This window comes from Cydia splendana, chromosome 20, assembly GCF_910591565.1.
Source record: "Cydia splendana chromosome 20, ilCydSple1.2, whole genome shotgun sequence".
NCBI lineage: Eukaryota > Metazoa > Arthropoda > Insecta > Lepidoptera > Tortricidae > Cydia > Cydia splendana.
Genome location: NC_085979.1, coordinates 8,845,729 through 8,861,766, shown reverse-complemented (window position 1 = coordinate 8,861,766; position 16,038 = coordinate 8,845,729). Strand labels below are relative to the sequence as shown.

The following is a 16,038-nucleotide window of genomic DNA, read 5'->3' as shown; positions in this document are numbered from 1 at the left end:
AAGACTGATTTCTCTGAGGCGTTTGACAATGTTTCCATTCCGATTCTAGTGCCAAAGTTAGAGACTTGACATGAGGTGACTTGCGATCAACTATAGTTTGCTATTTTGATGTGATCGCCAACAAAGTGCCCTAGTGAATAATAACATTAGCGACTTCTCTTACCGGGGTCCTCCGGTACCTCAGGGAAGCATTCTAGGACCATCACTATTTCACATGAAATGAGCTTTGTGACCTGAAACAAGCAGTGATATGCCTAACTTTGAAAACTATAGTCAGATTTCTGGAGAAGATGTGCTACAGTTTAATTTAAAATGAGTCTTATCAACTATTATCTTTCTACTTAAAAAAACTTTATCTCCTGCTACCCTAAGATTGGCTCCAAGAGACCATTGCAACCTTTATTTATAATATTTTTCAAAGTCGATGGGTAGGGTGACAGATGTCATCTTCATATAATTTATAACCTAAAAACGCCAAATCTCGCAACATTATATGGAGTAGACACCTGTCACCCTACCCATCCAGTTTGAAAAATACTATAGGTACATTGTAAATCCGATTCTAAATTTGTGTTCTTTTGTGGTGCAATAAATATTTTACTTAGTTACTTATTTTTTTCCAAATATGCAAGTTTACGGTTCTAAACCAAAGCACTTATATATTACAATAAATCATATTATTAAATTACATTACATTACTATGTTGTTTTTGTTTCAGATGCGCCCAAGTGGCCCTAAACTGCAGCCGCGCTGCGCACGCGCCGGCCCCGCGCAACGCCAAGCTGCCTCAACTGGCGGCTCTGACACCCAAGGTAATTTTATTTATTTTCATCACACCTGCTCGGAAAGGCTTACTTTGCACTTCAAAAACTGATAGCAAAGTTGCATTTTATTCACATGGGAGGCAAAGTAATCAAATGCAAATTTTGAGTTGTTTTCTTATGTTTGCTGGTAGAATTGACTTTAAAATGATGATTTTGGATGATAAATATTTAATAACATTCATTTGGATTTGATTTGGTTTGATATTGTTTGATATTTTACATTTAATATTTGCTTCGGGCTGGTGTGGTGAAAAATTTCGTGTTTCAATTGGGGGAAAATGTTGTTTAACACTCGTGCTTTGAAACCCTCGCAACGCTCAAGATGCTATTTTTCGAACCACGCGCTACACTCGTGGTTCAATTTTGGAATCTTTCGCTTGCTCGGGTATCATTAGTAGCACGAGCGGTTAAAAAACAACTTTGCCCCCTTGTAAAACAAACATGTAATTATTATCTAATCCATGAGCATTTCAAAAATAATTGCTGGTCTCCGAGTTCTCCGACCCACCTAACAAAAACTGCCATTTTTGGGGCCCCACTCTTGGTTGCCTTAAAAAGAGCGATATTTCGCCCCCGAAAACCCCCATATAGCAAATTTCATTCAAATCGTTAGAACCGTTTCCGATATCCCCGAAATATATAAATAAATACCTACAATACAAAATATATAAACAAGAATCGCTTGTTTAAAGGTATCATATAAAATATCATAATACGGGGCATAAAGTGCCCCGTTTTCAATGCTCTGAAGTAGGTAGGTTATAGCTGGTCAAGCAAATCTTGTCAGTAGAAAAAGGTGCAAAATTCAAATTTTCTATGGGACTATAACCCATCGCGCCTACATTTTTTAAATTTGCCTCCTTTTTCTACTGACAATTCTACTGGACCAAGGACAATGAAGATCCTTTTATCACGCCCGATTGACATTAGTTACGAAATAATTAATTAAACGCGTGTCTCATTGACCAAATAAATAGATAAAACGTCGGGTTAATAGGCGTTTCATTGTCGTGTTCCAGATGTATTTGAATTTAATGAATACCTAGAAACGATAAGAGAGTCCAGGGTCTAACAGAACAAAGATATTTCCTGTTTTATTAGAACAGAGTCCACTGCAATCAAGTACGTTTGAAAGTTAAGTTAGTTAGGTACAGCGCCTTCTACTTTAGCTGTCAAATTGAGAATCACGATATAAAAATCATAATTATGTAATTAATGTAATTACGAATTGCAATATGCAGCCGGCGTTTTACCATTATTAAATAGGTAATTAATGTCTTACTCATAAGACAGTTAAATAAAATTATTCATAAGTCTATGCAGAGTTAGCTTAGATGCACTCTACGCCCGTTTTGAGTAATCCATTTGTTTCTCTTCTTCTCTTCTTCCTCGCGTTATCCCGGCATTTTGCCACGGCTCATGGGAGCCTGGGGTCCGCTTGGCAACTAATCCCAGGAATTGACGTAGGTACTAGTTTTTACAAAAGCGACTGCCATCTGACTTTCCAACCCAGAGGGGAAACTAGGCATCATTGGGATTAGTCCGGTTTCCTCACGATGTTTTCCTTCACCGAAAAGCCAGTAATCCATTTGTGTTACCATAAAATTAAAAGTCTGTCTAAAAATACTATATTATGTACTGTGACAAATAGCTCCACGTACAGTGTTGAGGTGTAACGAATCAATCGGTTATTTTTAGCAACAAAGAATTTGCATCACCACGAATACTTTGTACTTAGAATTTACGTCACATTTTAAATTCTTTGTTATATTCTACCCATGATTAATGTATTAGTTTTTAGTTTCACTTTAGTTATTTTATAAAATTGAAAGAAGCGATGATTTACCATGAAGCGAATAAGTAATGTCACGTTGACGCGCGTTAACCAGGAAATTCTTTCAAACTTGTTTATACACGAGCACCATATTTGTAAACAGATTGACACAAAGAAATGTAGCATAGCTTGAATAAAACCTGCGTCATATTAAGTACTAGTGACCCGCCCGGCTTCGCACGGGTTACACAAAACCTTAACAAATTATGTACCTAAACCCTCCTTAAGAATCACTGTATTGATAGGTGAAAACCGCATGAAAATCCGTTCAGTAGTAGTGAGAGACATACATATTTATTAAGCTATTCGAGAATGGTAAGTACTTTTGAAGTTGACTGTACTTACCTAATCCCTTTCAGTGCGCAGAAAGTGTCTGACATACCTATATGTGAGACACCTAGATCATTACAGTAACACTCGCCATATTTTTTAAGAATAAAGACATGTATTCCATAAAGCACACATACACAGAACAATAAGATGAAAGAAATAAAATTAAGAGAAAATAATTTGAACAGCAAAACAAGATAAAATTATGTACAGTCACCTGCAATAATATGTTACTCTTCGAAGACCGCAAAAATATTTGACGCGCTTCTATCGCTCTACATTCTACAAATAATATCGTGTCAGATATTTTTGCGGCCTTTGTTGTGTAACATATTATTGCAGGTGACTAAAACAGATAAATTTCATACTTGTGGCAGCATCTCAAGACTTACCGTTTCCAGGTCCGAGCCTTCGTGGAGCGCAGTGCTGCCCTCTGCCAGCCGGAACAGGTGCACATCTGCGACGGCTCGGAGTCGGAGGCCGCGGCGCTGCTGCGTCTCATGCAGCAGCAGGGGACACTGCGGCGTCTGCCGCAGTATGACAACTGGTGAGGATTAAAAACACATTTAGGCCCACTTGCACCATCCCACAGACCCGGGGTTAAGCGGTTAAACTCTGTTAACCTAGTGTCAAATTGTACTGGTAACCATGGTAACTCCAGGTTTAACCAGTTAACCCCGGGCTAGTGGAATGGTGCAAGTGGCGCTTATTTAATCACATTGTTTGAGAAAGGACGATTACATATTAAGCCAGCCTCAAACTAAGCACAGTTTTTACTCGGCGATAAAAAGACACTTAATAGATAATAATAACACATACTTATACACATACCTATACACGCCGTTGTGTCTACGCGACAGTCGCGCCACCTCACCGTGGCAAGAAATACAAACTCTCATAGTAATAAACGTCCGACGGGTGACAAGTGTTTTGATAAAAAAATATATCATATCATATCATATCATATTTATTCATCAACAATACAAGATTGTGTTTGAAATGCACATAAAATACAATTACAATAAAATAAACAACATTTAAAAATAATAATAACAATAATAGTAAGCACTAGTAACATATTTTAGCCATTATAGGACGACATTCACAGTATACATAATGAGATCAAAAAATAAGGTATTTATGAACTACTTAAGTATACAAAGCTTATACACTAACTAAACTAAATCAGTATCAAATAACTCATCCAAGCTATAAAAACAACCTCTTAACAAATATTGCTTCAGTTTTTGCTTAAAGATAGTATACTTTGAAATATTTTTTAAATGCTGAGGCAGTTTATTAAATAACTTAACAGCCTGATGTCTCACACAGTGCTCCTCAATTTGTGAAGTAGGGCGAAAATGAATTTTCAAATTTTTAGTGCGTGTGAGAAATCGCAGTTCCTCTTCTTCATGCGTTTCAAATCTTTGCTTGTGTTTGACAAGGTCCGTAAGCAGTATATGTATATGTCGTAGTCAGATCGTATAATCCGCCGTATTACATTACGGCTAGCCGTTATCAAAAACAGGGGCGTTTTGAAATGCGGCGGTTCGACGATTAGCCGGATTGTCATTGCGATACGTTCTTCAATAAGGCGGCCAACGTTTAGCCGCATCGTACTACTATTTTAGATTGTAGAGTGACCAGTTCTTTCGGTCGCCTACGTAACCGGAGTTTGACAATGTTTGCAATTTAATTTATTTTTACCATGGTCCCACCGCACTACATGTGTTTCTTTTCCAAAACATTTCCTTCACAACTTAAATAGACGGAGCCCCGCAAGCGGGGCTCCTATTTCTGGGCGGTTTGCCCTTCGGGCATCTGAAGCTACCTAACGAACCTAACCTACTTACCTACCTACGCTTTTTTCCCCAAAGTGTAATGTTTTCACGGACGTCTCACTAAATCAATAGGTAGGTAGGTTAGGTTCGTTAGGTAGCTTCAGATGCCCGAAGGGCAACCCGCTCTGAAATAGGAGCCCCGCGAAGCGGGGCTCCGTCTAGTTAAGTTGCGAAAGAAATGTTTTTTGAAAAGAAACAGTCCGACGAACTCCAGATTTGATGGACACCCCAGCGTTTGTCAGGCAGCGCCACGGGTGTTAAAAATGGGAACTAAAAACTGTCAAAGCGGCGGCTAATGACTCGCTGTATTACATTACGGCTAGCCGTGTTGAAGAACGTATGGCGCCGAATACATTCCGGCGGATTCTCATTCAGCCGCATTCAATCCGGCTAATCGTTAAACCGCCGCATTTCAAAACGCCCCTGTTTTTGAAAACGGCTAGCCGTAATGTAATACGGCGAATTATACGATCCGACTGCGACATATATATAAGCAGGGCACGGTAAGTATACGTAACATCGAAGAACAGGAGGACAGTAATAGACGGCATACTGTGACCTCCTGCATTGGGATTTTAGCGGAAACTGGGGGCCGATTTTTGAATTTCGATCACTCGATTTCATCACTCGAAAGTCGATGGAAAACGGCGAAATGCAAATTTTTGAAATACGAGCGATCGAAATTTGGAATCTAGTGGTATTAACTTCTCGATTTCAATTGTATTAGAAGCGAATAAATTACATAAAAATTATGAGTATTCTTAGAATAAGACTTCTATACTTATACTTATATAATAATACTTATATAATAATACTTCTAAGAATAAGACCAAAAGTATGTGGTATGCTATAAAACAAATTACGGGAAAACAATCTTCGAAATCTCAGCTCAAAAATATTAAATTAAAGATATCAAATATCGATATTAATTGTCCTCAAAAGATAGCTAATCACTTCAATGATTTTTTTGCAGATATAAGTGAGCAATCTCGTTACAATGGCACTACGAGTCGGCCTGGTGCAGTCTCAACTGTTAACTCATTGTATTTGCTTCCAGCAAATGAGCCAGAAGTACTTAAAATTATACGTAATATGCCAAATAAATACAGTTGTGGGACAGATGAACTGCCCCCTATACTAATTAAAGCATGCGCAGATGAACTAACCCCACCAATAACTAAGTTAATCAACCAATCCTTCCGTGAATGTTGTTTCCCAGAAAAATTGAAAATAGCGAAAATTAGACCCCTTATAAAGAAAAACGGTAAAAAAGATGATCCTAATCAGTACAGACCCATAGCTTTACTCCCTACAATATCAAAAATTTTTGAAAAATGTATAACAAATCGTATTTATAACTACTTAGAAAAATATAAACTCTTAGACAAAAACCAGTTTGGATTTCAGAAAAATAATTCAACCACTCTTGCAGTATACACTTACATACAAACAATATTGGAACACATCAGAGATAAAACATACGGGGTCGGATTGTTATTGGACATGTCTAAAGCTTATGATAGAGTTTCACATCCCATACTACTCCAGAAATTATACAATATAGGAATCCGTGGCCCAGTTCATGCTTGGCTAAAATCATATTTACAGGACAGAAAACAATATGTACAAATAGATCATTACAATAGCCAACTACATCAGATGCAGCCATTTAAATCTACCCTACGAACCATAAACAATTCCATTCCCCAAGGTAGCGTACTCGGTTGCGTACTATTTTTAATTTATATAAATGATCTACCAAAAATAACAGAACACACATGCATTATATTCGCTGACGATGTATCCCTCCTGTTTAAATGCCCTACAAGCAAAGACGCTAATACTCTCATCACCGAAACATATAGAACAATAGTAGATTGGTTGCAACACCACAATCTGGAAATTAATAATAAGAAAACGAAAGCCATCCAATTCAGACCCCATCAGAAACAGCCCATAGATATAAGTTCGACATCCGGAGAACTAAATGTAGAAGAAGTATCAGACTTTACATTATTAGGCTTCACAATTGATACTCATTTGGATTGGAAACGACATGTTGCGCGAATTAAGAACAAATTATCTTCCTTTGTGTTTGCCCTATATAATCTAAAAGTAAATACCGATGAGCAATGTGCTCTGTCAGCCTATTACGCGTATGCTCACTCATTATTAAGTTATGGCGTTCTACTTTGGGGACACAGCGTTGATGCACATGACGCATTTATTATGCAAAAAAAGTGTATACGCATCATAGTTAACATCAAAATACCCTCTAGCTGTAAACCACACTTCATTCGACTTCGTGTATTAACCTTCCCATCATTATATATACTAGAAACAGCCAAATTTGTACGTAAAAATATTAACCTCTATGAATCCAATACAAATCCTCGCCGAAATCATGATTTAGCCTTACCGGAACCCAAAATTGAGATGTTCAAAAAAAGTCCATACTACAGGTCTATCCACATATATAATAGCATTCCCAGACAAATAAAATCAGAAGAAAATTATAATACATTTGTTAATAAATTGAAACAACTACTTATAAATAAAGCCTACTATTCAATAGCCGAATTTTTGGAGGAATAACAATCTTATGTCCGTACTTTCATAGTCCTAGGTCTACTTTTTATAATCTTGCAAATTCATCTAAGACCTAATTAGAGTAGTTGTTGGTTTTTGTAATGTTAATTCTATACATTGTTATGCTTTTTGTATAAAATACGAGCATTTATTGTAATAAGAGTTTAGTATAAGATTAAAAGTAATTGCTATACCCTGTCCGGGTTCATGTTCACTTATGTTTGTACCTTGTATATTTATAATGTTGTACATGATTGCAATGATTAAATGATTAAATGATTAAATGAATTGAAGTGCCTAGTATTGGAGATATTATTTAACGAAATACACGAAATCGAGTGGTCGAAATTCAAAAATCGGCCCCTAGGTATTTTCTGGCTCACATCTTTTGCCAGGCCTCGGCAAGCCTCGCCCTCAACTACATGGTCAGAAAATACCTCTTTCCATCCCTCGGCATAACAATTTTTTTGAGTTTCTTACATAAATGAATATATATAAGACCGCCTTAAGTATTTCGTTGTCCAATATTCTAAAATACATATGTTATTCCTCGCAGCTATCTAGCCCGCACGGATCCATCGGACGTGGCTCGCGTAGAATCTCGTACATTCATCTGCTCCGAGCGCGAGCGCGATGTAGTGCCAGCGGCCAGAGCTGGCCAGAAGTCTGCGTTGGGAAACTACATCGCCCCTAGCGACTATGAGAAGGCTGTGGCTGAGAGATTCCCTGGGTGTATGAGAGGTTAGTGAGCATTATCCCGTCTTCTAGTTACTGGCGCAGAACCCATGTAGCGGTGTGGCACCGCTCCGCCCGGTCGAGGCGGTTTACCTATACCTACCGCGATACAAGATTTCGCGACGGAGCGGTGCCACGCCGCTACGTGGGTTCAGTTCAAGAATTGCGAAATGTGTAGTGACACCTCTGGAGCTGCACGCGTCCTTAGGCAGCGGTAACCGCTTACTATCAGGCAGCCCACGTGATTGTTTGTCCCCGACGTGGTATAAATATAGCGAATTTCAGGATTTTGACGTAATAGGCATCTTTAATTTCTATTACTTTCTCTACCGAGTCGTGATGGTCGTGTCGTTTCTGATACTCATCTGAGTTGACCAGTATATTAAGACCTCTGCGTTAACCCCTTTTTTGAATGGTCTTTAGGTACTATTTACTTAAATAAGTACTTTATTTTATTATTTGTATGAACGATAATACATCACATGCTTCCTTTCTTTATCTGAAAATTCCATTTTCAACGTCATTTGTTTTTGAGATAGGTACCGCTATTCGGCTTAGGAGGGCAGCGAGTCTGCTGCTGTCTCTTCCAATCCTCTTTTCTGTTCTGTACAATAACAAGTATTTCCAGGTCGCACCATGTACGTGATCCCGTTCTCCATGGGCCCCGTGGGCTCGCCTCTGTCCAAGATCGGCGTGGAAATCACCGACTCGCCGTACGTCGTATACTCCATGAGAGTGATGACTAGGATTGGTAAGTGCGCGGAACTTTGAAAGAATAATATTAGAAGAAATAGGTCCCAGTAAAATCCTTACTTAAATGTTTTAAAAAAGCTATGACTTAAAAACTTGACTGCCCTTCTCAACGGTTACAAAGATAATCGGATGGCTTTAGGTACTTAACTGTTGAAAGGATCAGATCTGGTCCGACAGACCGACACATGCAAAAAAGGCCTGCGAAGAGGCTAAATTGCATACAATCCGGCCCATAAAAAGGAAGCAGAGGTCTAGAAGTTAGACCAAGAAAAGTCTGCAGCGATTTTGAAAGCCCACCCAATGCAAGTGTAATTTTAAACGTCAAACTTCTATGAAATTATGAGGTATAAATAACATTTGCACTGCGTGGGCTATCAAAATCGCTGCAGACTTTTCTTGGTCTAACTCTACCTAACATTTGCGTAAAAAAGTATGGAGACCCCTGGAATAGAAATATTAACGGTTTTCTAACAATCTCCCAACAGGCAGCAAAGTCCTAGAAGTCCTGCGTAGCGACGAACAGTTCGTGCGTTGCCTCCACGCCGTGGGCGGCAACGGAGCGCCCGCCGTGCCCGGCTGGCCCTGCGACCCACCGCGCACTATCATCCTCCACAAACCCAGTGACAACGAGATCATCAGTTACGGTAAGAGACACGCTTACTATTTATATAGTCTTGGGACTTGGTCAGTCAGCGGTAGAAGTATACTCGGGCAAACCTACTTTGTCAGTAGAAAAAGGGGCGAAATTCAAATTTTCATGGCGGGACAACCCTTCGCGTCTACATTTTTTGTTTTTGCCGCCTTTTCGTAAAAAATCATCTAATATTTTTACCTCGCCTCTCAAAGTCATTCGTTAGTTTTTCGGCAATACGAGTATTTAATTGCCAAAAAGTGGGATTATAACTGACATGTGCATTACAGGAAGTGGATATGGCGGCAACAGCCTCCTGGGCAAGAAGTGTTTCGCTCTCCGCCTCGGCTCCGTCATCGCGCGCCGCGAGGGCTGGCTGGCTGAGCATATGCTGGTACGTTCTTCTATTGACTACACCTAGGCTACTCTGTCAGCTTATGATCATACTCCAGAGAACCATAGAGTAATTAATATAAGTAAAGAAAGAGTGGAAATGTCCACTACGAAATAACGCGCGTTTTGGTAAGAAAACTGATGTATGGAGTTAGCACTCTTTCGTTACTTATATTACTCTATGAGAGGACTGACCATTCTAAGCCTACCGTACTGGCAGACTAGCAAACTCAGGACTGGTCGCAGAACTATCTCGTATGCGTGCATCTGCGTAGCACTTAAAAAAATCTCTACATGACGTTAGTCCCCTACTGACACAATACAACGCTGCCGCTAAGCACCAGTGGCGATTACTGTTAGCAGGTACCTACTTGATTCCCGGGCTTGCCTATTTTATAACAATACAGTACCTTGTTCTACAGATCTTGAAGAAAAACAATCCGAATTACCTCTGGCTAGCACAGTATCATTTTGCGTGCCACCCAATTGAGTCTTTTAACTTTAAACTCGGGGAAATCCATCTGTCAGATTATGCGATTTAAAGAAAAGAAATGGTAATAGGCTAGTTTGCTGAGAGAATCGAATGGATTTACCCGAGTTTGAAACTAAGCGACACATTTGATGAGGTTAAAGTAGGTAATACAGAGTCAGATTTACCTTAATTTCTCCAGATCGTTGGCATCACCGATCCCCAAGGTCGCAAGCGCTACATAGCAGCCGCATTCCCCTCGGCCTGCGGGAAGACCAACCTGGCCATGATGACGCCGTCGCTCCCCGGCTACAAGGTGGAGTGCGTCGGGGATGACATCGCCTGGATGAGGTTCGACAAGAACGGCGTTCTGCGGGCTATCAACCCGGAGAATGGGTTCTTTGGAGTTGCTCCAGGTTTGTTTCAAATTTACCATATACTTTAAGTGTTCCTTGTTAGATAGGCAATTCGAGCAACACCGGGAAGGGAGACGGCATTCGTACTATTTCCCCTCTGCCGAATCATAGGTACAAATGGCGATGCGTGTAGTGACTCGTCCTTACACAAAAAGAGATCGAAGTTGCAAACTTCGAACGCAAACGTGTTCTTCAAACGTGTGGAGTTTTCTATGTATTTGTGTCGTCATTACAGATTGGATTTTGTATGTAGTGAGTGAAAAGTGCGACTATGTGCACGTTTCCCCCCGCAAAAAATGGCAGAATAAGATATCGCTTGGGCTCCTCCCTTCCGACATGTCGGAAGCCGGCGTTGCTCGAAGGACACGCAACTATATTAAGATGTAACTTCATATGTATTTGAATTTTATAGTAGAGGTTACGTCAAGTGAACTTTTTTCACTTCACCAGCCCAAGCTGAAAAGCTTACTTGATATTAGCTCTACTTTAGTTTGCTTGGCTATTTCTATAACAGGAGTTGTCCTTAAGTTTACGGACCTTATCATAAAATCCTTAACTTAACGGACCTGTGGGTAATAATTACATTCGGTATCTCGTAGCTTCGTTGGTGATTTCTATAACGTAACTGGTACCAAAATGCTACTATAGCCGGTCAAACAAGTATGTCAGTAGAAAAAGGTTCGAAATTCAAACTTTCTATAGGACGAAAACCATTCGCGACTACATTTTTTAACCTTTTCGACGTCGTGTCAAACACAAAAGCTGTCACTCGGACGCCACGTCACCGAAGTGTCAAAACTGAAATTGAACTTTATGCATATGCACGTAGGTCTACGTTGCTCTGTGGTCTGGGACCGATTAATCGGTCTTTGGCGTTGAACGCGGACTGCAGAGCGGATATATCGGTCATTGGCGTCCAAAAGGTTAATAAATTTGCCGCTGTTGCCTACTGACGGAAATTGCTTGACAGAGTAGGTATATAAGTAATGAAGTGTAGTGAAAATGTATGTTGTCGATTGTTTCATTTATCATCTCTATAATCTTTTGCACAGGTACTTCCGCAGCAACCAATCCCATAGCAATGGCGACAGTGTTCAAAAACACAGTCTTCACGAACGTAGCTGAGACGAAGGAAGGGGGGGTGTGGTGGGAGGGCATGGGCCCGGCGCCCGAGAGCCTCACCGACTGGAAGGGGCAGCCCTGGGACCCGAGCAAGAAGACTCCTGGAGCGCACCCTAATTCTAGGTTAGTTGTCAAAATCTGAACTCTAAGTCTAAGACTTACCGTCGCCTTACATCTTCGAATTTCTTTGGTTAGTTGGCTGAATGGAATCTTTCGGTAATTTAAAGGGCCGTCAGACGCATCTGAACCAGAGTTGTGCCGTTCTCGGGAACGTTCTCGGTTTTGTATGGGAAATGTTCTCGCTCGAGAATATATCCCATAGTAAACGGAGAACATTCTCGAGAAGGGCACAACTATAAACTGAACTAAAGTACCGTCTTTGGATGTGCCGATTAGCCTTAAAAATGCCCCAAATCTGAAGTCTAAACTCGCCTACAAACTAAACGGATTTAAACAATAACGTCGTCCACCCCCAGGTTCTGCACGCCAGCGGCGCAGTGCCCGATGATCGACGACGCCTGGGAGAGCCCCGAGGGCGTCCCCATCTCCGCCATCCTGCTCGGGGGGCGGCGCCCCGCAGGCGTGCCGCTGGTGGTGGAGGCGCGGGGCTGGGACCACGGCGTGTTCATGGGCGCCGCCATGCGCTCGGAGGCCACTGCCGCCGCTGAGCACAGCGTAAGTCAAAGAATTTACTATGCTAATGTTACTTTGAGCCTAGAAGGCATTGCTCTTGTGATGATAATTGACTAGTGCTTGGAATTTATTCTCTATGTGCGTGTATCGTATTGAAGTTTTGTTACACCAACTACAGAAACATTTTATTTTGACCAACAAGCAAAAAGAATTATATTTTGAAAAAGATATGGTAGGTAAATCAATTTTTCTATCTAGGTCCGTGGTTCCCAAAGTTGACAGGGCTCAAACCCACCTAACAAAAACTGCTAACTTGGGGACCCACCTCTTGCCTGTCTTAAAAAGGGAGCATAAAATATAATTAGTAACCCTCAGATTTCCTAGCAGTTTCTGGGCCCACTCAATATTCCATTGTTTGGGAAATGCTGATCTAGGTCAAATTCTACAAGCGAATAGCATTGAAGCATATTTGACGATGTAAGTAAGATTTATTTGAGTAAATGTTTCGTACTTCACAAATAGACTACTGCTACTGACCTCATCTAAAAATCCCCTATTTATAAAACAAGAAAATTCAACATCCATTTCCCTCCAGGGCAAGGTAGTGATGCACGACCCGTTCGCCATGCGTCCGTTCTTCGGCTACAACTTCGGCGAGTACCTCCAGCACTGGCTGTCCATGCCGCGAGCTGGCCGCAAGATGCCCAAGATCTTCCATGTCAACTGGTTCAGGAAAGACCAGCAAGTACGTACTCATAATCGTATCTTACCTTAGTTACCTTATTAACCTATTTGTTAGATATCGTACCCAGGGCCGTCTTAAACTATGCTGGGGCCCCTGGGCACATAAGAATTTGGGGCCCTTTTGGAAAGTAAAGAAAGCGAGTTAAACTAACATTTTTCTACTATGCTCTTCTATTTATTATGAGTAATCATATATACTGTTACTGTCTGTCCTTCGGGCCCCCTGAGGATGGGGGCCCTGGGCATGGGCCCCGTGTGCCCTTTCTTCGTCTTTACCATAAAGACGGTACTGATCGTACCGCGAAAGAGTCCAAAGAGAGCGGAAATACCTCATTGCTTCAAGGCGTGATTGTGCAGGGACCTTTACCTGTGTATGATATGTCTTGTGAAGGTTGGCGGTTACTTGCTCCGCAGTCAGGAATTAATTTGCATAACCGCCACAAAATCAAGAAGGCATTTGTCAAATTCTGATTGACTTGACAGGTTTAGTGTCTTTTTGCAATTCGCATATCGCTGCGAATTTAACATATTTAAATCACTCAAATAAAGATGAAAAAGAGTCAAGTAACTTTTATGAAATGTAAATAACAATATTTAACTTCCCTCCCATTCACAATTCACAATATTTTTAAAGTACAATACATCATATACACCTACCAGTGAGTCAGATATTTATATCATCCTTACCTTCCAGGGCAAATTCCTCTGGCCGGGCTTCGGCGAGAACTCCCGCGTTCTAGACTGGGTGCTCCGCCGCTGCGACGAGCAGCCTTGCCACGTGGACACTCCGCTGGGCTTCGTGCCGGCCCCCGGAGCCCTGCCCGTCGACGGCCTCGGAGATATCAATATGAAGGAGCTGTTTAGTATTCCGAAAGATTTCTGGATCAAGGAGGTGAGTTTCTTACTTTTAAGATCGGTGCACTTAGTTCCAATACTAATTTAACTTTCTAACCGCAAAAACGTCCACTCGCGCGCAGCTATACAGCCTAATATCTAATATCAACCTTCGTCAATTCCATAGATGGTAGGATCCTATAGATGTGCTATACGCGTGCGTCCTTGAGGGACAAAACATACGCAAGTCGCAATGCGACACTATGATTGGTCGAATTTATTTGTTGCCCACCATAACCCTTTCGTCGCTTCAAAGGGTTAATAGTGCGAGGGTCCATTTGTATGTACCTACTTAATTACTTACTTGGTTGGCGTGATGACCCAAAATGAGTCCTGGCCTCCAACACAAGAGCACGCCACTTTGATCGGTCCAGAGCGGTATCCCGCCAGCTTTCGCCGAAGCCGTGTACTCTGGCAAACTCACTTTGTCAGTAGAAAAAGGCGCGAAATTTCAATTTTTATGGGAGCACAAACCTTCGCGCCTAAATTTTTTCGGCTTTGTCAACTCACGGAAATGGCTTGCCAAAATATACCTATGATGTATATCTGCTATGACGTCCTTATGCTCTAGGTCTTAGTTTTGACGTATTTTCTAACTTTCCTTTGTTTTTTCAGGCGGATTCCGTAGAAAAGTATTTCAAAGAAGAGGTGGGCGATGACCTGCCGAAGCAGATGTGGGAGCAACTGGAAATCCTCAGGAGGAACATCCAGCAGTCTTAGACAAGCCAAAGATTATCCGTGGACGAACGAAAATTAACCTTATTTACTATTGACCATTGTTCATAAAATAAACCAAGACTAACAAGCAAAAGAGGCAGTTTTGACAGATTATACTACTTATTTTATAGAATCTGATAAAAAATTATATCTTTTAGAATATTTCGTAGTGTAATTGGTACCCATAGCATCAATTTGGGACTGTATCAATTACTTACTGTAAATATGAATTAATATGTATTTATTAATATTGTATTATTTATTCACATCTGTCAAAACTGCAGTTTAATCCTTTAGAAGTTCGACATATCTGTTTTTTCAATTTGGAATATTGTTGTTTTCCTTATTGACCGAAGCGAAGCGAAGGTCTACGTTTTGACTCGGGCATTTTGCTTTCGTATGTCCGGATGTTCTCCTCTACAGGTCGCAATTCTTAACCGATTCTCGTGAAATTTTGTGACCGAATTCTATGACTAAATAAAAAATTTTTGTCAATCCGGTTTTTGGAAATTTTTATAAATGGCGGAGTCGTGATACCTGGCGCCTAAACAAATAGTCGTATCGATATCATAAGACTTTTTTCTTTTTGAGACATGTTTACAGAGTTAATAGCAAAAAATGCAGAAAAAAATTATCGCTGGTTTAGGCGGTATTTAGATATTTAATTTTAACTAATTTTAATTTGAGAAGGAGTAGCTAAATTTCGTCAACCCGTCTAAGAACTATTTGGCTCAGTTTGTAAACGTTCGCTTTTTCTGTTTGCACAGAGGGTCTGGGTTCGATCCCCAGTAATTGTATGCTGGGATATTATAACTTTTTGTATTTTTTTACACATAAATTTCGTATTGTTTTTCTTTAATTTACTATACACCGTGTTTTTATTGAATTCCGTTAACTTCGGGGTATAGTTAAGTACGTTTATAAGAAGTAAATGGCATAGTTAATTTAAAAAAAAAAAAATTTTTTTTTGTTTTCTTTTTTGTTTTCTTTTTTGTTTTTTTTTTTTTGTTTAAACAGTAATTAAATGTAGCATATAGCGTTGTTGTAACACGGGCATTACATTTAACTCAACCAAACAATTGAAATCTGTGACATATCAATGTCATTTCGTAC

The 16,038-nt window shown here is 40.3% G+C and overlaps 1 protein-coding gene across 2 annotated transcripts in view; it reads left to right on the top strand.

Annotated features, from left to right (window-relative positions):
* The window catches only part of LOC134800714 (phosphoenolpyruvate carboxykinase [GTP]-like), a 33,743-nt gene extending 18,683 nt beyond the window's left edge, over positions 1-15,060 (top strand). For both annotated transcript variants that reach the window (XM_063773226.1, XM_063773227.1), the window contains exons 2-13: positions 719-812; positions 3,390-3,535; positions 7,975-8,159; positions 8,782-8,904; positions 9,392-9,550; positions 9,828-9,931; positions 10,602-10,815; positions 11,868-12,060; positions 12,414-12,612; positions 13,166-13,315; positions 14,009-14,206; positions 14,824-15,060. In XM_063773226.1, the coding sequence (XP_063629296.1) occupies positions 3,489-3,535; positions 7,975-8,159; positions 8,782-8,904; positions 9,392-9,550; positions 9,828-9,931; positions 10,602-10,815; positions 11,868-12,060; positions 12,414-12,612; positions 13,166-13,315; positions 14,009-14,206; positions 14,824-14,928 (1,677 nt within the window). In that variant the 5' untranslated portion in view covers positions 719-812; positions 3,390-3,488 and the 3' untranslated portion in view covers positions 14,929-15,060. The remainder of the gene's footprint in view (positions 1-718; positions 813-3,389; positions 3,536-7,974; positions 8,160-8,781; positions 8,905-9,391; positions 9,551-9,827; positions 9,932-10,601; positions 10,816-11,867; positions 12,061-12,413; positions 12,613-13,165; positions 13,316-14,008; positions 14,207-14,823) is intronic.
* The last annotated feature ends 978 nt before the right edge of the window (positions 15,061-16,038 follow it).